A 25,444-nucleotide genomic window follows, 5' to 3' on the forward strand; every position below is an offset into this window, starting at 1 on the left:
GAAAATCCTCAGCTTGAGACCCTGGAGAGCCGCTGCCAGTCTGAGTAGACAAGACTGACTTTGATGGACCGAGGGTCTGATTCAGTAAAAGGCAACTTCATATGTTCATATATGTTCATGTGTCTAAGGGGAGTGAAGGTGGCTCAGTGGTAGAGCATCTGCTTGATAAGCAGAAGGTCCCAGGTTCAATCCCCGGCATCTCCAACTAAAAAGGGTCCAGGCAAGTAGGTGTGAAAAACCTCAGCTTCAGACCGTGGAGAGCTGCTGCCAGTCTGAGTAGAAAAGACTGACTTTGATGGACCGTGGGTCTGATTCAGTAGAAGGCAGCTTCATATGTCCATAAAGCATCCCCAACAAATAATCATCCAGCCACATTTTGAAGACTGCCAATGAAGGGGAGCTCCCCACCTTCCTCGGAAGCTTTTGCATTTTTGTTAGCTTATTAGAATATTACGAAAAGCAGGAAAATTGCATATAAACCTTCTAAATAAACTTCATTTGTGCGGTATATACCAAGATTCGCTACATATGTTGTTCCTCCTTTTTTTGTTTACCCCCTCTACATCAGTTCCTATGTGAAAACATATGCAATCAAGTCAGATAAGAATCGCTAAACTCAAATATGGAAAGCTATTATTTGCCACCGTGCTCTAATCATCCAACAGCAGCATCAGCTCGTTGCTTCCCCTTTAAAAGCGGTGCAAGTACAAGCCTCACCAACTGCTATGACAGTGAAGAAAATTACCATGAAAAACAGAATCTAATCATCTCTTGATTTGTTCCCGCTGCTGCTTTCCCCCCCACGGAAAATACTAACTAATTTTCTGACATGGAAATGGCTACAATTGTAGCATACAGAACACCACTTTTTTCGCTTCCATTCACATGCAAATGTATGTACTGACAACTTCCATTACAGGCTAGTTTTCCTCCTTTTCATGGAATGTCAGTACCTGGGGTAGGGTGGGAGGCAATTAGGTGTGTTTATTGAGTATTCGAAGACATTCCTGGAACTAGGCAATATCTGCAGGGGGAGTTGTTGAATTTTTCAGGTCACATAGGGCGTTTTCGCACTCACCTTCAGCCGGCACGACCCCCCTCTTCACCGCGCAGGATCTGCGCGGATTTCGCACTAAACGCCGCGGAGCAGCCGGAAGAGCCGGAAACTCCCGGCGCTTTTGCGGCGCAAACGGCAAACTGCTTTTTGGCGGTTTCGGTTTGCGCCGCAAAAGCGCCGGGAGTTTCCGGCTCTTCCGGCTGCTCCGCGGCGTTTAGTGCGAAATCCGCGCAGATCCTGCGTGGTGAAGAGGGGTGTCGCGCCGGCTGAAGGTGAGTGCGAAAACGCCCTTACAGAAAACGCTGCACAAAGCTGCTAAAAGATCATCGTTTATGTTAGACAACCTGAGCAGCACAGTTTTAAATTTTTCAACGGATGTCTAGGAGAGTAGGTTGCTAGGACCATGAAAGAACAGGATGGGAAAAAAATGGGGGGTTCGGTCTCTCTGTAAGCTCAGCAACTAGCTGGTAAGCGATGCTTCTACATAATTAATGGCAGGTTTCTGTGTAAAAATTGTGCTGCTCCCATCTGCTCCAGCAAGCATTGTCAGACTGAAACACATGAGAAAAAAAAATGTACCATATACATTTTTAAAACCAGTTCCTCCCCAAAAGAAGTCATCAGTCTCTTTGGGAAATCAGGAAAGCAATGTGAGTGATAAAGACTGGAGAGGTACAGCGTAAGAATTTAAGAGCCCTGCTGAATCAGACAAGTGGTCCATCTAGTCCAGCATCCCATCTCACAGTGGCCAGCCGGTCACTCTGAAGGGGCACAGAGGATGAAGCAAAGTAATGCACATTGAGGCCAAGAATCCCAGCTACAAATACAAGTTGATGGGGTGTGAATTGGCAAAGACTGACCAAGAGAGAGATCTTGGGGTCGTGGTAGATAACGCACTGAAAATGTCAAAATAGTGTGTGATTGCAATAAAAAAGGTTAATGCCATGCTGGGAATTATTAGGAAGGGAATTGAAAACAAATCAGCCAGTATCATAATGCCCCTGTATAAATCGATGGTGCGGCCTCATTTGGAATACTGTGTGCAATTCTGGTCACCGCACCTCAAAAAGGATATTATAGCATTGGAAAAAGTGCAGAAAAGGGCAACTAGAATGATTAAAGGTTTGGAACACTTTTCCTATGAAGGTTAAAATGCTTGGGGCTCTTTAGCTTGGAGAAACATCGACTGCGGGGTGACACAATAGAGGTTTACAATACAAGAACTCATGGGCATTCAATGAAATTGCTGAGCAGTCAGGTTAAAGCGGATAAAAGGAAGTCCTTCACCCAAAGGGTGATTAACACATGGAATTCACTGCCACAGGAGGTGGTGGCGGCTACAAGCATAGCCAGCTTTAAGAGGGGATTGGATAAAAATATGGAGCAGAGGTCCATCAGTGGCTATTAGCCACAGTATATATATATATATGTGTGTGTGTGTGTATACACACACACATATATTGGCCACTATATGACACAGAGTGTTGGACTGGATGGGCCATTGGCCTGATCCAACATGGCTTATGTTCTTCCCTAATAAGAACATCAGAACAGCCTTGCTGGATCAGATCCATCTAGTCCAGCCTCCTGCCTCGCACAGCGGCCAACCAGTCAGTCTGGAGGGCCAATAACAATCTCCTTTATCACAGAGGCACAGAGGATGAGGCCTTCTCCTGATGTTGCTTCCTGCCACTGGTGTTTAGAGGTTTACAGTTATCTGATCTTCCGGCAGCACCACAGTTTGGATAATTTGGACAGAAATTTTCTGAGACGTAAACTGATCCTGTTTGTTATGGCAGAATATACCGCAGATCTGTAGGCAAGCAGGAAGCGTTGCTCAGGAAATTCAGAGCCTCTAAAAGTGGATAAATAGGTGATTGTCCCCACTTTACTCTCTATCATATGAATTTCTGGCATGCTCGTGAAGTCAAATATAAGCATCCTTTACTATCTGCTTGATTTATACCATGGGAACATAATTACTGGAACCCAATGAAGGAAATTTTGACTCTGAGAAGCATATACACCCAAACTTTGTTGGTCTCTAAGGTGCTGCTGGACTTGAACTGAGCTGTATAACTATTGTCAGGTCCTTCGCTGTTGAATTATATTATGCCTATGGGATCTTCATGCAGCAAGCTTAAGTGTGATGTTTGGTGTTCTATACACATCAGCATCTGTTCACAACTCCTCTCCCGGAAGGACAGAGAGCCAGTTTGGTGTATTGGTTAACTGCACGGCCTTCTATCTGGGAGAACCGGGTTTAATTCCCCACTTGCAGCTGCTGGAATGACCTTGGGTCAGCCATAGCTCTGGCAGAGGTTGCCCTTGAAAGGGCAGCTGCTTGGAGAGCCCTCTCAGCCCCACCCACCTCACAGGGTTTCTGTTGTGGGGGGAGAAGATATAGGAGATTGTAAGCCCCTCTGTCCTTGAAAGGGCAGCTGCTAGGAGAGCCCTCTCAGTCCCACCCACCTCACAGGGTTTCTGTTGTGGGGGGAGAAGATATAGGAGATTGTAAGCCCCTCTGTCCTTGAAAGGGCAGCTGCTAGGAGAGCCCTCTCAGTCCCACCCACCTCACAGGGTGTCTGTTGTGGGGGGAGAAGATATAGGAGATTGTAAGCCCCTCTGTCCTTGAAAGGGCAGCTGCTAGGAGAGCCCTCTCAGTCCCACCCACCTCACAGGGTGTCTGTTGTGGGGGGAGAAGATATAGGAGATTGTAAGCCCCTCTGTCCTTGAAAGGGCAACTGCTAGGAGAGCCCTCTCAGTCCCACCCACCTCACAGGGTGTCTGTTGTGGGGGGAGAAGATATAGGAGATTGTAAGCCCCTCTGTCCTTGAAAGGGCAGCTGCTAGGAGAGCCCTCTCAGTCCCACCCACCTCACAGGGTGTCTGTTGTGGGGGAGGAAGATAAAGGAGATTGTGAGCCGCTCTGAGACCCTGAGATTCGGAGTGGAGGGCGGGATATAAATCCAATCATCTTCATCATCAACAACGACGACAGAAGCCCAGTGGGAAAAAGGTCAACTTAAAGTAGGAATCAAAATGATCAGTAGTGAATATCAAAGCTGAAGAATTTGTGCAGAAAGCGGGGTCTATGTTGTTGGATTGCTGCATTTTGTCAGATTGCCAGTTGACGACTGTATACACATGATGAGGAAAGGAACACCCAAAATGAGGCATAATTTGCATAATTTTATATGTGCACATGAAAATCATGGACAAGATCCATCATCTTCATAATGCCATCATTTGGCCATACGGTTTAAAATGTGAATCGCTCCACACCTGGTTTGGCTCAGTATATCAACATTTGTTCTTGGGGTGTATCCGTATGTGTATATTTGCCACCATTGAAAAAGATCCAGAGGGTCAGAACGCACTTGGGTCTTGTTCACTGCGATTGTGGCCTTGTTCGTACATTATCAGCTTTGGGATAGTCATGTACATTGAGGACTACTTAGTCCACTGGTTTTAAGTTTAGAGGCTAAATTCAAGGCCTATGCTTTTTAAATTCACGTTTCAAATACACGGAGAGTTCTAACCTGAAGATCTGCTTTTTAAGTATGATCTTTGAATGCAAATTTTATACTGTAATTTTATATGAACATATGAAGCAGCCTTATACTGAATCAGACCCTTGGTCCATCAAAGTCAGTATTGTCTTCTTAGACTGGCAGCGGCTCTCCAGGGTCTCAAGCTGAGGATTTTCACGCCTACATGCCTGGACCCTTTTTGGAGATGCCAGGGATTGAACCTGGGACCTTCTGCTTACCAAGCAGATGCTCTACCACTGAGCCACCGTCCCTCCCCTAAAGGGGTTGCTCTACCTATATTTCAAATATACTGTATAATAAATCGATGTTTTTTGTTTAATTCGTTTTTATATTGTTTCTAGACAAAAATACAGAGATATCCGCCCAGAGAGATGTAGAGGATGTGTCCAGACGCTTAAGGCAGAATCCCGACAATCTCTCAATAAAGACATTTAATATGAATGGCCAGAGCCTGATTTTATTATCTTATATATTATGTATTTTATATGCAATTGTTGTTTTATTGCTTTATGTATTTCTATATGAAATTGTTGTTGTACTCTGTCTCGAGCCTCTGGGAAAAGGTGGAACAGAAATTGAAGTAAGCAATGGAATTGAAATCAGTCGTGGCTGGAATACACAATGAAGCTCTCAGAATCTCAAATGTAATACAGACTTAATTTAAACAAACAGCATGAATGAAGTTTCGAGAGGGTAGCCACGTTGGTCAGCAATAAAAGGGCTGATTTCAAGTCCAGCAGCACCTTACGGACTCACAAGGATCAATCCGTACCTCTGCATCCGGACTCCATGCTTTGCAACAGCCCTCATTCCTTCCAAAGGTACATAAGGCCTTTCCTGTTTGCATCTGATTAAGGGAGCTTGGACTCTCTAAAGAGGGAGACACTGAAAACATTGTTGGTCTCTAGGGTGCTTAAAAAAGAGCCCCGTGGCGCAGAGTGGTGAAGCTGCAGTACTGCAGTCCTAAACTCTGCTCACGACCTGAGTTCGATCCTGGCGGAAGCTGGTTCAGGTAGCTGGCTCCAGGTTGACTCAGCCCTCCACCCTTCTGAGGTCGGTAAAATGAGTACCCAGCTTGCTGGGGGTGGGAAGCGTAGATGACTGGGGAAGGCGATGGCAAACCACCCCGTGAAAAATCTGCTGTGAAAATGTTGTGAAAGCAATGTCATCCCAGAGTCGGAAGCGACTGGTGCTTGCACAGGGGACTACCTTTACCTTTTTAGGGTGCTTAAAAGCCAAAAGGGAAAAAAAATGCTACATGACTCAAATCTAGCTCTACCACAAAGGAACCAATGCTCCCTCTAAGCTGCGGTCTTGTGATCAAAAATTCTACTCTGTGAGCTACTGGCATTAAAGCTGTGAGCTACCGTATACATGAGTTTGCTCTGGGGTCATTTTTTTCCGAGCTAAGACAAATATATGTGAGCCGGAGGGCCATTCTCCCTCCCCATTATCAGCACCATTCCAAAATCAGTGGTACCAACTACCAGTAAGGAGAGTTTTGGTGGCAGCTTATTCCATGCGGTTGTTCCTGCTGATGGCCTAGTCCAGGGGTGGTCAACGGTACCTCTCCAGGTGTTTTTGCCTACAACCTCCATCAGCCTCAGCCAGCATGGCCAATGGTTGGGGCTGATGGCAGCTGTAGGCCAAAAACATCTGGAGAGCTATCGTTGGCCACCCCTGGACTAGTAGCTTAACGGAAGCAAGGGGAGGGTGCTTGCTCCTGCTCTCCTCCATGCACTTCGGTGGGGCTGCCGTCTGTACCAGACTAAAGGCCGTTTTACAAAGGTAAAGGTCATCCCCCGTGCAAGCACCAGTCGTTTCCGACTCTGGGGGTGACGTCGCATCAAGACGTTTTCATGGCAGACTTTTCACGGGGGGTTTTGCCATTGCCTTCCCCAGAGTGTTAAAGCTGCAGTACTGCAGTCCTAAACTCTGCTCACAACCTGAGTTCGATCCCCGGCGGAAGCTGGGTTTTCAGGTAGCCGGCTCGAAGTTGACTCAGACTTCCATCCTTCCGAGGTCGGTAAAATGAGTCCCCAGCTTGCTGGAGGGGAAAGTGTAGATGACTGGGGAAGGCAATGGCAAACCACCCTGTAAAAAGTCTGCCGTGAAAACGTTGTGAAAGCAACATCACTCCAGAGTCGGAAACGACTGGTGCTTGCACATGGGACCTTTCCTTTCTTTCCCCAGTCATCTACACTCCCCCCCACCCCCCACCAGCAAGCTGGGTGCTCATTTTATCGACCTCAGGAAGGATGGAAGTCTGAGTCAACCTTGAGCCATTAACCTGAACCCAGCTTCCGCCAGGACTGGACTCAGGTTGTGAGCAGAGCTTAGGACTGCAGTACTGTAGGTTTACCACACTGCACCACGGGGCTCTTAAAGACTGCTTTACAAAGCTGCAAACAAGAGCTGTGACCCAAAGACTGCCTTGTCAAGTGTCCCACGTCACCCAAACCAGGCCGGTCTGCATTACAAAGTGGAAATCGCTGCCATGTATTCAAGGTACGCATTACTTAGTATGCACATATTTATGGGGTAATGCGCTGACATTTTAGCAGGACAGCAGTGGAATTTGTTTAAGCGCAGAATTGATGTCTTCTCAGCAGGAAAGGACTTGGCATTTTCCATTACGGAACCTAATTGGTGAGAATTCAAATCCACCCGCGTGGATCCCCCTTCAAGATAAAAGCCGCCACGCGTCACAGCCTGAGGAACGACGTCCCATCACAATTTGAGGCTAAGAAGGAAAGAGAAGCGCGGCACACCTGTTGTGTCTCCGATCAAGGAGAGAGGCCAGATTTGGGGAACATTCTGCTCGATCCTGTCTGCACAAGCAGATCCCCCCCCCATTGATCTGCAACATGTGGATATAGAGAGGAGTGGGGAAAAATCAATCATTATCCCGATCAGTTCCAATTACAAAGCATTTTGTTGTATGCTACGCATGCAGACAGCGGCAAACCAAATAAAACCCCGCAGTCAATCATTTTGCCATTCGATAATTTCTCTGTGGCTTACTTCCCGCCCCCCTATCTGTGATGATTCATTAAGCACTTACTGTTTCTAACTTCAATCAAAGTTCTAGTATTTAGATATATTCAATTTCTTGACAAGAAAGAAAGCTGCAATGCTTCAAGTCTACCACAAGAGGGGGATAGTCTACAGCATCTGCACGCCTCAGGACTGCCTGCAAAATTCCTTAAGGAGTAAACAGGTTCTTATCAGCACCTCCTACATATAAGGTAAGCAAGGCCAAGCGTGGCCATGCATTCATTTAAGGTATACATAGGGTTGTTTTTTGTAGCAGGAACTCCTTGGCCTATTAGGCCACACGCCCCCTGATGTAGCCAATCCTCTAAGAGCTTACAGGGCCCTTCTTACAGGGTCTACTGAAAGCTCTTGGAGGATTGGCTACATCAGGGGTATGTGGCCTAATAGGCAAAGGAGTTCCTGCTACAAAAAAAAAGCCCTATTAGGCCACACACCCCCTGATGTAGCCAATCCTCCTGGAGCTTTCCGTAGGCCCTGTAAGAAGGGCCCTGTAAGCTCTTAGAGGATTGGCTATATCAGGGGCGTGTGGCCTAATAGGCAAAGGAGTTCCTGCTTTAAAAAAAAAGCCCTAGGAATACACATGACCAGTGTCAGACAACCGTAGCACAACACCAGAAAGGCAACACCACCAGAAAGCAACCCAAGCTGCACTGTCAAGTGGTACCCAGCATCTAATATATACTGCGCCAGTGCACAATATGGCAGAGATTTTAGAAATGAACACCTCAGACATGCTATCTGTATATACTAAAACCCTTTCCACTGTATATTAATTTGTACAGTTATTTTTATGCCAATAAAGGCATCTTGACTACTAAAACCCCACATGAAACTTTAACCCCAATGTGGCCTTTGAGAGAACTGTCAGGAATCACTGAAGGATTGTTAGATGGAAGATGCCAACAGAAGGGGACAGATGAGTCTCCCTGGGCAGAGGGTTCCGGAGTTTGGGTGCCACAACTGAGAAGGCCCCTCTCCTGGGTGGCCACCTGCCTAATCTTAGAAGTGAGGGCACCTAACGCAGTTCCACAGTAGATGAGCATAGCAGTTGGGTAGGTTTGGGAGTAGGTGATCCTTTAGGTATGTCAGTCCCAAACCATATAAGGCCGACACCAGCACCCTGAACTGTGCCCAGAAACAGATAGAAAGCCAACCTAGATAGGCCAAGGTGGGAGTGATGTGGTCCCTACAACCCACTCCGCTCAACACCTTGGTATTTCTGGATGCTTTCAAGGGCGGCCCCGTGCAGAGCACTCTGCAGTAATCTTGCAACAGGAGAGTCTCCACTGAATAGTAACACAAAAACATGCAATCTGTACATATTATGCCTCAGTGTTAATGAACGCCGTTAGATACCAGCTAGATCTCCTTTTTCTTCTCAGCGTACGTCGCACACTCAGATAAACAACCCAGAGGGAAGCAGAGCGACAAAATCTTACGATTTTCAGGTGAGACAGGAGTCTCATGACATCCGCCATGTCAGCCAGGATGAGCAAGCGGGTGACAGCCGACAGCAGGGCGCGGGCCGCTCGGACCATGGTGCCGCGCTTGACGGAGGAGCAGGGGTCGTCGGCAAACTCTGACGAAGCGATTCTCATTGTCTCTCCTATAGGACGATACAAGCGTATAAGAAAAAAAAAAAGACGTGATCAGACCAGACGTTCGGTAATGCCGCATGGGGGGAGCGTGCTGAAGTTCCATTAGAACAGATTGACCGAAATGTGGACTTTGCTGCCAGAAGATGTGGGGATGGCTGCAAGAATAAACAGTTTGAAAAGGGGGATTCGAGAGATTCGTGGTAGATAAGTCTACCAATGGCTACTACTCGTGACGACTGAGGGGAGCCTCCATGTTCAGAGGCGCTAACTGTCTTTATTCCTTTAGCCAGGAGGCAACATTGGGGGAAGGCCTCGGCCTCTCTGCCCTGTTGTCGGCCGTTCAAAAAAACTGGTTGGCCGCTGTGTGAGGCAGAACGCTGGACTAGATGGACCCTCACCGGTCTGATCCAGCAGGGCTCTTCTGGAGAGCCAGTTTGGTGTCGTGGTTAAGTGCGCGGACTCTTATGTGGGAGAACTGGGTTTTATTCCCCACTCCTCCACTTGCACCTGCTGGCATGGCCTTGGGTCAGCCATAGCTCTGGCAGGAGTTGTCCTTGAAAGGGCAGCTGCTGTGAGAGCCCTCTCAGCCCCACCCACCTCACAGGGTGTCTGTTGTGGGGGAGGAAGGGAAAGGAGATTGTGAGCCGCTCTGAGACTCATCGGAGTGGGGGGCGGGATATAAATCCAATATCTTCATCTACCTCACAGGGTGTCTGTTGTGGGTGGGGGGAGGTAAAGGAGATTGTGAGCCACTCTGAGACTCTTCGGAGTTGAGGGCGGGATATAAATCCAATATCTTCATCTACCTCACAGGGTGTCTGTTGTGGGGGAGGAAGGTAAAGGAGATTGTGAGCCGCTCTGAGACTCTTCGGAGTGGAGGGCGGGATATAAATCCAATATCTTCATCTACCTCACAGGGTGTCTGTTGTGGGGGAGGAAGGTAAAGGAGATTGTGAGCCGCTCTGAGACTCTGCAGAGTGGAGGGCGGGATATAAATCCAATATCTTCATCTACCTCACAGGGTGCCCGTTGTGGGGGGGGGGGAGGGAAAGGAGATTGTGAGCCGCTCTGAGACTCTTCGGAGTGGAGGGCGGGATATAAATCCAATATCTTCATCTACCTCACAGGGTGCCCGTTGTGGGGGAGGAAGGTAAAGGAGATTGTGAGCCGCTCTGAGACTCTGCAGAGTGGAGGGCGGAATATAAATCCAATATCTTCATCTACCTCACAGGGTGCCCGTTGTGGGGGGGGTGGAAGGGAAAGGAGATTGTGAGCCGCTCTGAGACTCTTCGGAGTGGAAGGCAGGATATAAATCCAATATCTTCTTCTTCTTCTGATATTTGTATCAGGGGAAGGCTCCAGCCTCTATGCCGTGTTGTTGGCTATCCAGAGGGTACTGGTTGACCATTGTCAGAGACAGGATGCTAGACTAGATGGACCACTCGCCTGATCCAGAAAGGCTCTTCTGATGTTCCTAAAATCAAATATTAACCTTTCCCCCCCTCCACCACCACCAACAGTCTGATCTTATGAACTATCTTTAGTCACCAAAGCACAAAGCATTTGCAAGAAAGCAATCTACAACATTCGGCAGAGAGGGCTGATCTGTTGTGATCTACCATCTTGTTCTAGAAGAGAATCCAAGAGCCAGATTTGCTGGTTTTAGCTCCTGGACTGATAAATGCCCATAGGAGCCTCCGTAGCAAGGAAGATGAAAACAATACTGGTTGGCAGCAGTCTTTGGGGCTATATTTGTGCCTAACGGCTATTTGAAGCTGTCGGTGTTTCCCCTGGCTGGCACCAAAACCTGCTCATCTGGTCTTAGCTGCTGGAATCTCAGTGCAGTGAATGATACATAGGACTGAAAGGTTAAATGGGTATCTCTTAAAGAAACAACATCCCGACACATGTATGTGCAACTGTAATGTCTCCACAGGGCTTCAGATGCCGCTCTAGCGGAGCGCTAAAAATACAGAGGAGGAGGAGTCTCCAAGCAGCTTACAAGCACTTTCCCTTCCTCTCCCCTGTGAGGTAGTTGGGGCTGAGACAACTTTGAGAGAACTGTGACTGACCCAAGGTCACCCAGCTGGCTGCCTGTGGAGGAGTGGGGGATCAAAACCGGTTCTCCAGATCAGAGTCTGCAGCTCTGTGATGGACCGGGGGTCTGATTCAGTAGAAGGCAGCTTCATATGTTCATATGGCCTAGGACCTGCCTACCTGAGGGACCGTCTCTCCCCACATGCTCCCCAGAGAGTGCTGAGATCAGGAACCCAAAATCTTCTTGTTATCCCTGGGCCAAAGGAAGCCCGCATGAAATCTAGCAGGGATAGGGCTTTCTCTGTAATGGCACCTTCCTGGTGGAACCAGCTGCCGGAGGAGGTGAGGGCCCTGCGGGACCTTGCTCAATTCCGCAGGGCCTGTAAGACAACCCTCTTCCGGCTGGCCTACAACTAACCGGCATAGGAAATTAAGTGTAGTTCCAATAGACTTCTGATGTTTTAATGTTTTTAATGTTTTAACTGTGTAAAATGCCTAAAAATATTGTTATGTTAGACTTCATGTGTTGTGAGCTGCCCTGAGGCCACCTTGGTGGGAAGGGTGGGATATAAATTATATATATATATATATATATATATATATATATATATATATATGAGCCCCATGGCACAGAGTGGTAAAGCTGCAGTACTGCAGTCCAAGCTCTGCTCACGACCTGAGTTCGATCCCGATGGAAGCTGGGTTCAGGTAGCCGGCTCCAGGTTGACTCAGCCTTCCATGGTCAGTAAAATGAGTACCCAGCTTGCTGGGGGGGAAAGTGTAGATGACTGGGGAAGGCGATGGCAAACCACCCCATAACAAGAAGTCTGCCAAGAAAACGTCGAATTGTGACATCACCCCATGGGTCAGTAACAACCCGGTGCTTGCACAGAGGACTACCTTTACCTTTTAGTCGCCATTGAAACAAAAGAGTGTTTTGCTGCTGTTATTTTGTTGATGGAAGACGCCCCCCAAAAATGCTCATAGGAAATGCATACATACAGAAATATTTTCAGCTTATGAACGCAGCAGCTTCCCAATTCGAGCAGACACCATGCTAAATTTTGCTGTTATTGTACTCAACCTCAGCTTGAGACTGGTCAGTGTTCTGCCGTGAAGATTATTGGTACATTTGGAGAACAAAATTGGTATCAACTTCCCCAAATGCCACATGTTCCTGCTTGACATTTCTATGCTTTAATTAATTCAGTATGCGTCTTTTTTTTTTTAATATGCTGAAGTTCTTCTGTTAAGAACTGTAATAAAACAAAATTAAAAGTGTTCCACGGCAGATTTCAGAGGCACACACTGTTCTAAAATGGAAGGGAGGCGGGGGGGCTATGTCGTGCGTGTGTTTCTGCATGAGAAACTTAACAGGGAACAGACTCGCCAAGCCAGTCTGATGTCTGCAGCTTTTAATAGCTAAAGTGCATTTAAGGAAAAAACACCGCACAAATGGAAATGCAAATAAACTTTACGGTGGTTGGGGTCATTTGAAATTCCACTATGGCTAAGACTTCTTTTGCTTGGTACTCTGCTTTTAAGCTTAATTATTGTTATTATAGTCTCTGAATCTCCTGGAGAAATTTGAATAAAGCTATAAATGTTATAAAAGGTTGGGGTGGTGTTATCATCCCCCCCCCCACCTCCCCGCTGGGCATATTCAGAACCACACTTCGGCCCATTATAGACGTACATTTTACTGCAGAATTTTCAAAGCAGCGAGCCTTTAATCTTGACTTTCGTTTCTGTGCCCATCTTATACGTCATTCTTTTTCCCCCCAGTTCGTTTTTTTCTGAAGCTACAATTGGGACTCCCCCCCCCCCCCCCAGTCCCTAAATTGGGGTGAAACATCACTTGTGACTTATAGGGGGCGGTGTCCAAAGTTGTTGCTGCTGTTTTTAAATTTACATAATTGCCCCATTACAGCTGTGCAGTAGCATTTAGCAACCACCTCCCATTTAAGCAAATTGCCAGTTTGGTGTAGTGGTTAAGTGCATGGACTCTTATCTGGGAGAACCGGGTTTGATTCTGCACTCCTCCACTTGCACCTGCTGGAACGGCCTTGGGGTAAGCCATAGCTCTCACAGAGTTGTCCTTGAAAGGGCAGCTGTTGTAAAAAACTCTCTCAGCCCCACCTACCTCACAGGGTGTCTGTTGGAGGGGGGGGAAGGTAAAGGAGATTGCGAGTGCTCTGAGATTCAGAGTATAGGGCAGGATATAAATCCAATATCTTCTTCTTCCTCCTCCTCCACTTGCAGCTGCTAGAATGGCCTTGGGTCAGTCATAGCTCTCACACAGGTGTCCTTGAAAGGGTAGCTTCTGGGAGAGCTCTCTCATCCCCACCTACCTTGCAGGGGGTCTGTTGTGGGGGAGAAAGATAAAGGAGATTGTGAGCCACTCTGAGATTCAGAGTGAAGGGTGGGGTATAAATGCAATATCATCATCATCTCCTTAAATCCTCATGGTTTGGGTTTGTGCATGCATTTTAGCTTTAGTTCACTTAACGAATGGGAACAGAAAGAAAAGCAGGCAAAGAGGGGAAACCAATGTTGCAACTGACAAGGCTTTTTTTTTTCTTTTCTTGTCTTTTAAATGACAAGCAGTCATGAAAGTCTCATTTTCCATATTGCTGAGCACTTGGTGATTATGTGCTGTGTTATCAGCCACTGTGAAAAATGGGAGTCGCACCATCTCATAATATAGAGGAACATGCTGAGTGCACAGAATGCATGGCAGAACCCACTGGCACTGCAAGCTGTGATCAGTGGAAACAGTTGTCTTGTGTGCATGTGAGCCAGGGCAAAGTCAGCTGCAACTCCACCACACTGCACAGGGCTGCTCTTTGGAATGCGGAGGAGTCCTCTGGCAGGAGCTCTGGAGAGTTTTTTTCAGTCTTGTGCCGCTAAACTGAAAAAAGGAAGGGTATTTTCACTGATGCCGTAGCGCAGCTGCTTCGTAACACTGATTTCATATATGAATATATGAAGCTGCCTTCTACTGAATCAGACCCTCGGCCCATCAAAGTCAGTCTTGTCTACTCAGACTGGCAGCGGCTCTCCACGGTCTCAAGCTGAGGTTTTTCATGCCTATTTGCCTGGACCCTTTTTAGTTGGAGATGCCGGGGATTGAACCTGGGACCTTCTGCTGACCAAACAGATGCTCTACCACTGAGCCACCATCCCTCCCCTGATTGTCAGTGGCTTTCCAGGGTCTCAAGTTGAGGTTTTTCACACCTACTAGCCTGGACCCTTTTTAGCTGGAGATGCCGGGGATTGAACCTGGGACCTTCTGCTGACCAAGCAGAGGCTCTACCACTGAGTCACCATCCCTCCCTATTTCCTGCCCATTCCTTGCACATTTGTATGTTTTTTTTCCTCTTTGTGATTCTCTAATTTGCTCCTGCACGCCGGTTGTGATCTTGGCAGCTTTTAAAAGCCTTCAGTTCGGTTCTGTTCACAGACTATTTCATTACAAAATCAGTAACAATAAGAATAAAGATTAAAAATGAAATAAAATAAAGAATAAAATAAGGGACAGTGTGATGGTCTCCAGAGAATGAGCACCGATTGTGGGGGGATGGAGAGATGGTTTTCAGGGAGGGACAGTGGTTTAGGGGAGGGATGGTGACTCAGTGGTAGAGCATCTGCTTGGGAAGCAGAAGGTCCCAGGTTCAATCCCCAGCATCTCCAACTAAAAAGGGTCCAGGCAAATAGGTGTGAAAAACCTCAGCTGGAGACCCTGGAGAGTCGCTGCCAGTCTGAGAAGACAATACTGACTTTGATGGACCGAGGGTCTGATTCAGTAGAAGGCAGCTTCAGATGTTCATATGGCTCCTTCCTCCAACAGGGAAGTTACTATTAAGGCTCAGCCAGCCATTTGTGCCTCTCACACACCCAAAGATGAAATCTAGCTATTTTATTAGTTATTTCCTGAGAGCAATCTGCAAGGAGGAGGGAGATACGAAGTTCTTCAGATCTTCCTGGCAGTGTTGACAGCATTGGGGTCATATACCGAGACCAAACGTTGTTGTAGAATTGGCAGTACAGCAGAACGTGGTCAATAGACGTACTTTCCCTGCACAGCTCGGGCAGAACCATTGAGGGAATGGGACACGATGGCCCCTGCCTTCTAGGAGGGCTGAAGGTAGAACGTCAAAGCATGCAAGGGTGAGGATTCTCCAATATTTGGAGAACTCATGTAGGGCTGGCAAGCCCCTGGGCCAGGCAGGGATTCTCCCGCTCTGGAGGTTCCCAACCCGCCAGTCCCCATTGGACCAGCAGGGGGGACTCCCCCGACGTCGCCATCACAATGACATCACCCACAAGTGATGTCATCGCACCAGCAACATCATACGCCGGCCGCTCTTGGCGTTTCCAGGAAAACTATGGTTGTCCCGGATGCTCTAGCAATTTGGGAGAGGGGAAACTCTATGGTACAATAGGCCGCGAGGGACTTGGCAACCCTAATCTCAAGGGATCTACAATAATCTGCTGGTTGGAAGCATCTGGTATGCTTCAGAATAATTTAATATTTTGTGACCTATCTGACTGTAGGGTGTGATTCCAGAGCTCCTATTGAATCGTTTATTTTTGCTTTTTTGGTATCCACGACACAGTGTGCTTTCGGTATAGGTGAAAGGACATGTTCTCGGCGTTTCCCCTCAACTGCTCTTAGCCAGGTTGAACGGTGGCGATCAGCAAAGATCAAAGGTGTTAGTCCCACTGGACTGAAATTGAGTTTTAGGCAGTAATTAGATGTGAGTGGCCACGTATGAGTCTCCAAGAGGATCAGCCCAGTCTCTAACCTAAGAAGGGCGTTCAGGATATATCGCAGGACTCCAAGGATCGATCATAGAAACTTAGACTGTACCACTTCCAGCAAGTGTTTTCTTTGTAAATACAGAGGTGGGAGCCATATAGGAGCTGACAGACAACCTTAACCCTGGAAGACCCTAATTGCTGCAGGGATAAAGGAAGCTCATTTTGTGAAGAAGAATCTTAAAAATGGCAGAAGATTTTCTGTGGGCAGTCTCTGTGGCATGCAGTGCTTTTTGAGAAAGGACAAGAAACTTTTCAAGCCTGTCTTTTGTGGATAGGGTGACCAGAACGTCCCGCCCTCCCGGGAAAGTCCCGCCCACGCTGCCTGAATCCCGCGTCCCGATTGGCCAAGCTCGGGACTCATTCAGAGTCCCGGATTGGCCAGGCCTGCACCGCCGCCTCGTCCTGCCTGCCTTCCTCCCTCAGCCCCGCAGGCCCAGCAGGCCGCCTGACTGCCTCCCGGCCCCTCTTCCCTCCAGCGCGGCCTCTCGCGGGCAGGCTCGCACCGCCGCCGTCCTGCCCGCCTTCCTTCCCCAGCCCCGCAGGCCCAGCAGGCCGCCCGACTGCCTCCCGGCCCCTCTTCCCTCCAGCGCGGCCTCTCGCGGGCAGGCCCGCACCGCCGCCGTCCTGCCCGCCTTCCTCCCCCAGCCCCGCAGGCCCAGCAGGCCGCCCGACTGCCTCCCGGCCCCTCTTCCCTCCAGTGCGGCCTCTCGCGGGCAGGCTCGCACCGCTGCCGTCCTGCCCGCCTTCCTCCCCCAGCCCCGCAGGCCCAGCAGGCCACCCGACTGCCTCCCGGCCCCTCTTCCCTCCGACGCCGCTTCGCAGCTCTCCTCGCCACGGCCCCTTCGCTTTTTGACGGGGAGCCTTCGTGCCGGAGAGGGAGGACTCGGCGCCCTCAGGCATGACGAGGAGGCCCCGCCGCCGGCCGCCACCAGCCCCTGCCAGGCCCAGAGAGGGCCCCGCTCTGCCTTCCGTCCATGGGGCGCTGGTGGTCGGAGCTGACGCTGGCCTTGGCTTGGGCCCTGGCCAGCCTGGAGCTGCACCCACATCGACGCCCAGCTCGCCAAGCACTGCAAGAAGGTGAGCGGGAGGCCGGGCGGGTCAGTTTGCCGAGAAAGTCCATCTTTGCAGGGAGTTCCCGAGACCACCGTTTCCTCTTAACTCTCAAAGCAAGGCAAAACAAAAAACCCCACCCCATTTTTGGGAGCGGGGGGTAGTGGTGCCTAAGCGGAGGAGTATTCTCTTCGTGGCTCAAAAACTCAGATTGGGGGGGGGGGTCGAGCGAGGGACGGAGGAGTCGGTTCAAGTCCCCGATGAAAGCAGCAGGCCCGTTGCAAAGGCTTGGGGGCCTGTTTGTTGCAGAGCCTAACAGATGTGTTAAAACGCCCAGCGTTTGAAATGCCCCCCTATTCAGTCCTCCTTTGGTGCCGAGCCTTTCACCAGCAGAAGCGTGCAGCCCCAGGCGGGCAGCCCTGATCCTATTAAGCATGAACTGTCAGCTTCAGCTGTTCTCCCCCCCCCCTCGCCCGCCCGCCCGCCAGTTTTTTCACTTGAGGAACACAAAGCTTTCCCCCTTCCAAAAATCTTATTAACCAGCTTTATTTCTCCCGGTGGCTTTTTTTTTTAACGGCCGTGTTTTGTGCCCATGATCTCCGTGTGGATGCTTTAACCATTCAAGCCCCCCTCCACCCCCAAAAGAAGAGGTGCCGGACCCCGCTTGCCCGGGCCTCTCTCGGCCGCAGCCGCCGCCCCTGCTGGCTGGCTGGCCGGCCGGGCGAGATGCCTTCCTCCTCTTCCTGCCGCTGCTGCCGGTGCTTGCGAGGCGCTGGCTGCCCTGGCCGGCCGGGATCTTGCGGAGCCGTGCACTTCAAAAGCCGCTGCCTTCGTGGGGAAATTAAAGCCGTTGCCGCCTCCCAATCAAATGGGACCCCGAGGTGATTGGAGGGTCGAGGGGATGTGACGTCACCGGCCCTGGCAGGGGAAGAGCAGGCGGTCGCGGAGCCAGTGGGCCATGGCGGCACGCCTTCCCCCGCCACTGCAGCCGGCCTCTTCCCACCGCCCGTTCGCCAGCTGGGTGGCTGGGCCGGCCGGCGCCGCGGCGGAGTCCCTGTGCCCGCCCGCCCATCGCTCCCTGGCTGGCCTGCCCTTAGGGTTGCCAAATTCTTGGAGATTTGGGGGCAGTACCTGGGGAAGGCAGGTTTTGGGGAGAGGAGAGGAGGGAGGCAGCAGAGATATGATGCCCTGGAGTCTGCCCTTTGAAATTCCCATTCCCTTCAGGGGAACTGGTCTCTCTAGTTCAGAGACCATTTGTAATTCCAGAACTCCAGGCCCCACCTGGAGGTTGGTAACACTATGTATGAGCTGTATTCTCTCCCCCCCTCCCCCCAATGGCTTGCCTTTGGCTAAACAGGACTCCAAATGACACATATACATTTATTTTAAATGCTGTCAGCTTTTAATTATCTTCAGTATAACAATGTTGAGAGCCAGTTTGGTGTAGTGGTTAAGTGTGTAAACTCTTATCTGGGAGAACGAGTTTTGATTCCCCATTCCTCCATTTGCAGCTGCTGGAATGGCCTTGGGTCAGCCATAGCTCTCGTAGGAGTTGTCCTTGAAAGGGCAGCTTCTGTGAGAGCTCTCTCAGCCCCACCTACCTCACAGGCTGTCTGTTTTTTTTTTGGGGGGGGGGGAATGTAAAGGAGATTGTGACCACTCTGAGACTCCCTCCCACTGCTTTATGCTGCTGTTTCCAAGAGTGCCAGCCCAGTAGATGGAAACATGGCACCCACTCTCCCGCAATCCACCAAGTAGTTTTCCTACACAAGTATCCATTTCACACAGTTCTCATTGATTTTTTTTTGCAAAAGAGGCTTTATGACTGTTCATAACAAATCAGTCTTTCTCCCCCCTGTTCTTTTGTTCCCTCAGTTTGCCATCTGAGATTGTTACCTCCCCTTATTCACATGATGGCTGCCGAAGGTTTCCAAAACCAGTCTATGGTGGGAGTTTACAGTGTTCTCTGCGGCACATTGTGGCTGTGTGAATGCCATGAGGAAGTTCCCTCCTTCCTTCCTTCCTTCCTTCCTCCCTTCCTTCCTTCCTTCCTTCCTTCCTTCCTTCCTTCCTTCCTTCCTTCCTTCCTTCCTTCCTTCCTCCCTTCCTTCCTTCCTTCCTTCCTTCCTTCCTTCCTTCCTTCCTTCCTTCCTTCCTTCCTTCCTCCCCTCCCTCCCTCCCTCCTTCCTTCCTCCCTTCCCTCCCTCCTTCCTCCCTTCCTTCCTTCCTTCCCTCCCTCCCTCCTTTCTTTTTTTGGTGCTTGGTGGGGGGCAACAGTGGGAGGGCTTCTTGTCCTGGCCCCACTACTGGACCTCCTGATAGCCCCTAGTTTTTGGGCCACTGTGTTTTTGCACCACCTTCATCACTTTCGGGGTGTGGATCCCCCATTGGGGTGGGCTCCCGACTCCCTCCGCCGGCTGTTTCTGATAGCCCTGCGCCCCCTTTTTCATTTGATATGTGTCCCGTGCGGGTGCCACCCTCCTGCTGGGAGATGCCGCAAAATGAGCCCCCTTGAGGCTTATGGCGGCAGGGCTCGGGGGAAGCGAGCTAGACTGCTGTTCTTTTGAGGGGTTATAGAGTGTTTTGAGCCCGTCCCTGTGGCATCGGTCCCATCGTTGTGGGGCCCAGGGGGCCGGCGCAGCGGCATGCTGAAGCAGCCTGTCGGTCACTTCCGGGTTCCTGTCCTGCATCTCGACCTGTGTTATTAGTGACAGGCTGCTTTGGCGTGCTGCTGCGCCGGCCCCCTGGGTCCCACAACGATGGGACCGATGCCACAGGGACGGGCTCGAAACACTCTATAACCCCTCAAAAGAACAGCAGTCTAGCTCGCTTCCCCCGAGCCCTGCCGCCATAAGCCTCAAGAGGGCTCATTTTGCGGCATCTCCCGGCGGGAGGGTGGCACCCGCACGGGACACATATCAAATGAAAGAGGGGGCGCAGGGCTATCAGAAACAGCCGGCGGAGGGAGTCGGGAGACCACCCCACTGGGGGATCCACACCCCGAAAGTGATGAAGGTGGCGCAGATAGAGCCAACAGAGCCAACAGGACAAAATAAATAGGCTGCATTATGCAGCACAGTTGAGAAAGTGCCTTATCCCATATACTGATGAAGTATATACAGGATTTGAGAACAAAATTGTTTCCGGCGGTGATATTTGGGGGATTTTTGGGGACGTCACAGGAAGTGCTGTGAAGTCACTTCCTGTTTCCGGCAGTGGCATTTGGGGGAAATGATGTCATTTGGGGGAAGTGATGTCACAGGAAGTGATGTCACTTCCCGTTTCCGGCAGGTGACGCGGGGAAATGATGTCACAGGAAGTGGTGTCACTTCCTGTTTCCGGCGGTGGCATGACGTCACTTCCTGTTTCCGGCGGCGCGCGCGCTTCGCGCGCGCACACCCCTACCTTCCCCCCCCCCAAAGGTGTCCCTGGCTGGCCATCAGACATTATGGTCACCCTATTTGTGGAGTTCACTCTGTCCTCCAAACTGATAGTTCTCACATGATTCTAAAGCTTGGTGGTTTGTAGCCCCGTGGCACAGAGTGGTAAAGCTGCAGTACTGCAGTCAGAGCCCTCTGCTCACGACCTGAGTTCGATTCCAGTGGAAGCTGGGTTCAGGTAGCCGGCTCCAGGCTGACTCAGCCTTCCATACTTCTGAGATCGGTAAAATGAATCCCCAGCTTGCTGGGGGGAAAGTGTAGATGACTGGGGAAGGCAACAGCAAACCACCCTGTAAAAAGTCTGCCATGAAAACGTTGTGAAAGCAACGTCACCCCAGAGTCGAAAACGAATGCTGCTTGCACAGGGAACTACCTTCACCTTTTTTTAAACTATCTATGTGGTTCAGTTAGGCTTCCAGAAACTGCAAAATGGTTCCCCAAAAAACTTTGTTCACTCAAGCATTTAAAGGGGGGAAAAGGGGGGAAAGCATTTAAAGGGGGGGGAAATACGCATTAAAAACGAGGTGGGAATGGAGCTTGTACACCAATGAAGGAGGGAGGATGGTGGAAGGTTCAGAGTGGATGGAACGACCTGGATGTGGGTGGGGCACTGACCTTAGAGGCGGAGCAAAATGGTGGTGGGGGGAATCTAAGGGAATTTGTATGCTTTTAAATTACTTTCAGCATGGAAGCAAAACAAGGAAAAGTTGGCACAAAGGCACTCTCAGAAAACTCAAAGAAACAGCAAGCAGAAAGCGACCTGAGCACTGAAGGGAAGAAAATCAATGCAGAGTGATGAAGAAAACCTGACAGACATGCAAGGTGAAAGCAAGGGAAAACACCCGTGCATGATAGGTCTTCAAAAGAAAACAGAGAATCTCCTAGATTTAAAACACATACAAAAAAAAACTAGCAACACCCCTACCTCTGTTTTCTTTAGAATAAAGCTTGAGTCTAATGGCACCTTTAAGGCCAATGAAAATAATACTTATTGACAGCTTATGCCTTGAATAAAATGTTGTTAGTCTTAAAGCGGCACTGGACTCAAACCTTGGTCTGCCAACAGGGCTACCCACCTGAATCTGTTTTCTTTAATGTATATGCCATACCTTCAAAGGGAGAACACAAGTAACCGTTTATGTTCAATGTTAAACATGAAGGAATATTAACATATATTGGTCTGCAATTAGAAAGCAAGCGATGGTTACAAACGCAAGAGAAATTAATTGCCTGTGTCCATCTAGCCTTGCTCCCAAACAAAAGATGACCACATGCCAGTGGTTACCTGGTCTTCCCTAAAATGTCATTTTAATCCTATACCAAAATAATGATCAAAAGAGTTTCCGGCTCAACATTAGGAAGAACTTCCTGACCATTAGAGCAGTTCCTCAGTGGAACAGGCTTCCACTTGGGAGATGGTGGGCTCTCCTTCCTTGGAGGTTTTTAAACAGAGGCTGGATGGCCATTGACAGCAATGAAGATCCTGTGAATTTAGAGTGAGGTGTTTGTGAGTTATCAAAGATTTCAGGTTTTCACGGCTGGTAACATCATTAGGGTTTGTAGAATCTTTCGGGCTCAAGTGCCGTGTTCTACTGGAGAAAGTTTTCCTTCCAGACGTTTCGTTCTCAGCTGCGGAGAACATCCTCAGTGGCGTTGCAGCCAGAGCAGGCGCTCAGACCTTCTTAGTCCACTCAATGCACAGCAGCCAAGAAGGTCAGAGCGCCTGCTCCGGCTGCAACGCCACTGAGGATGTTCTCCGCAGCTGAGAATGAAATGTCTGGAAGGAAAACTTTCTCCAGTAGAACACGGCACTTGAGCCCGAAAGATTCTACAAACCCTAATGTTTGTGAGTTTCCTGCATTGTGCAGGGGGTTGGACTAGATGACCCTGGAGGTGCCTTCCAACTCTAGGATTCTATGACTCTATAATGTTTGTCACAGATGCATCACAGTTTCACTGACTTCCTGTGTGAATTGAAATGCTGCCATCTTTCCTACCCCAGTGTTCCCAAAACAGACTACAATCCTCAGTGCAAGCTGTGCCCTACTTCAACATCACACCAATTTTGTTCCTAGCCCTCTGGCCGCCGTGAGCTCTTCTCTCCGCTACTGTGTCCTCTTCTGCACTCGGATTTTGCCAGCTTCTATCAACTGTATCCATAGCCATCCGCAATCCATGGCAACGCAAAGCAGAGCACAATGATATCAGGTTGTAATGACAACAGTGTGGCCAATTACTCCCCATTTGATGGCCAATTTCTTACAGAAGGTCGAGCTAATGCAAGGGCCATGTTAGTTCAGCTCTGGTTCAAGATGTGGGAGAAAATAACTGTCCCTGTTACTGGTACTTTTTGTTTTCTTCCACAGAAGGAACTCAAGACAGCACAGGCAGAGTTACAACAGAACGTTGTAAGAGAGATATAAATGTGTCCATTTCAGAAAACAGCAAACCATAGAAAAGTTGTGATAAAAAATGCCCCTCGGTGTTCTCAGTGGTCAGACAATTACATACACTCCAAATATTGGGGGGGGGGGGAGGGAATATACCTCATGAACAAAAAGGGAGCCCCATGGCGCGGAGTGGTAAAGCTGCAGTATTTCAATCCAAACTCTCTGCTCACAACCTGAGTTCGATCCTGGCAGAAGCTGGGTTCAGGTAGCCGGCTCAAGGTTCACTCAGTCTTCTATCCTTCCTAGGTCGGTAAAATGAGTACCCAGGTTGCTGGGGGGAAAGTGTAGATGACTTGGGAAGGCAATGGCAAACCACCCTGTAAAAAGTCTGCCGTGAAAACGTTGTGATGTGACATCACCCCAGAATCGGAAATGACTGGTACTTGCATAGGGGACTACCTTTACTTTTTTTCTTTTTACGTGAACAAAAATAAACACCACATTCAGTTTGGCGTAGTGGTTAAGTGCGCGGACTCTTATCTGGGAGAACCGGCTTTGATTCCCTACTCCTCCACTTGCAGCTGCTGGAATGGCCTTTGGGTCAGCCATAGCTGTGGCAGAGGTTGTGTCATGGGTGCTGGGGGCCCTGCAGAAGAAGCCGAGCCTGCAGAAGAAACTGTGCCCCTGCCACCTGCACCAGTGCCCCTGCCTCCTGCTGGAGAAGATCCAAGCCCCCCTGCCTCGCCCTCTCGGGTGGCTCGTGTGCATGACCGCCTTCGTCAGGACCTCAGGGATCAGAGGAGGGCGGCACGCTCACGAGCAAGACGCTCCCTGAGCCCTGAGTTTTGAAAGGATTCTGGCCCTTCTAGGAGTGAGGGTGCTTGAGTCTCAGCAGGATCCTGGCTGCCCTCTGAGTCAGCAATTAGCCCAAATGGGCAACAGACAGCAGAGGGCTATATAGCTGTGGGCTTTGAGAGAAGGCTTTGTGGAAGCAACTAGTCACTTACCCAATGTTCTAGCATCCACTCTGGCTTCTGACTTCGGCTTCTGAACCTCTGACCTACGATACCTGGACTGTGATTTGGTTTTGGCGCTTTGGACCCTCCTTGCTACCCAGCTACAGACCTTGGACTGCCCCTGGACTTCGCCTGGCCTGGCCCCAGCCCGTGACAGGTTGTCCTTGAAAGGGCAGCTGCTGTGAGAGCCCTCTCCAGCCCCACCCACCTCACAGGGTGTCTGTTGTGGGGAAGGAAGGTAAAGGAGATTGTGAGCCGCTCTGAGACTCTTTGGAGTGGAGGGTGGGATATAAATCCAATATCTTGGATATAAATCCAATATTCTATTCCTATTTTCTGCCATTATGAGATTTGTTTATCTCACTCATTTTTTTTTGTTGCTGTCTCCTCTAATTTCTCCCCTAATTTGAAGGGGAGGGATGGTGGCTCAGTGGTAGAGCATCTGCTTGGTAAGCAGAAGGTCCCAGGTTCAATCCCTGGCATCTCCAACTAAAAAGGGTCCAGGCAAATAGGCGTGAAAAATCTCAGCTTGAGACCCTGGAGAGCTGCTGCCAGTCTGAGTAGACAAGACTGACTTTGATGGACCCAGGCTCTGATTCAGTAGATGGCAGCTTCAGATGTTCATATGTCCCCTACTTTGATGCTATTGCAACTAGTGTTGAAATTTAACACGAAACATTCTGCACAAGGAAAAGGAAAATGGAGCTGTGTGAATCAAGGGCAATGCAAACCAAAACCAGGATTTTTGAGCAAGTAAGGTGAAGTTGCAAAGCAGTTCGTCTACATGAAAGCAAGAATTCCAAAAGGGGAAGGGCAAGATGCCAGTCATTCGAACGTTATTAATTTCAAGAATTCAGTAGCAGGTGATGGAGACAATATGGTCCTAAATAATCTTTACGTCAAGAGTGAGTGTGGCTTGGTAGAAGAATATCTGCTTGCCATGCAGAAGGGTCCCAGGTTCGATCCCTGCTACCTCCAGATAAAAGCTTCAGGTAGAAGGCGATATGAAAGGCCTCTCTGCCTGAGACCCTGGAAAGCGACTGCCAGTCTGAGTAGACAAGACTGACCTCGATGGGCTTAATCAGTGCAAGGCAATTCCATGTGTGTTCCACGTGTGTCTAAAGGCACGAAACAGAGCAGGGCCAAACAAATCTTCTTACAGTACAATGTACTGCAGCGGCTAGAAACCTGTTTGGCTGTAGGAGACCTCGCAGGATGCAAGGTTTATCAAAAGTGGCCTTCAGCAGGGGTCGTTTTGTAGAAAAATAGGTGGTGGAGCTCATCCAGGGATTGTTATGCAGCTGCACCTACTATTCAATGGACAAGGTGGGAAGGAGAAGGTGGAAGTCTCAGAAAGGTTCAGGAGCTGGGTTCCTGTGAGCTCCCATTGAATCTGAGGCCTGGCCTTCAGCGATGCACTGT

The 25,444-nt window shown here is 49.4% G+C and overlaps 1 protein-coding gene across 2 annotated transcripts in view; it reads right to left on the reverse strand.

Annotated features, from left to right (window-relative positions):
• Window positions 1-25,444, reverse strand: part of CTNNA2 (catenin alpha 2) — a 1,018,631-nt gene that overhangs the window by 730,551 nt on the left and 262,636 nt on the right. For both annotated transcript variants that reach the window (XM_060247184.1, XM_060247186.1), the window contains exon 4: window positions 9,107-9,273. In XM_060247184.1, the coding sequence (XP_060103167.1) occupies window positions 9,107-9,273 (167 nt within the window). The remainder of the gene's footprint in view (window positions 1-9,106; window positions 9,274-25,444) is intronic.

Source organism: Heteronotia binoei, chromosome 9, assembly GCF_032191835.1.
Source record: "Heteronotia binoei isolate CCM8104 ecotype False Entrance Well chromosome 9, APGP_CSIRO_Hbin_v1, whole genome shotgun sequence".
In the NCBI taxonomy this organism is placed as follows: domain Eukaryota; kingdom Metazoa; phylum Chordata; class Lepidosauria; order Squamata; family Gekkonidae; genus Heteronotia; species Heteronotia binoei.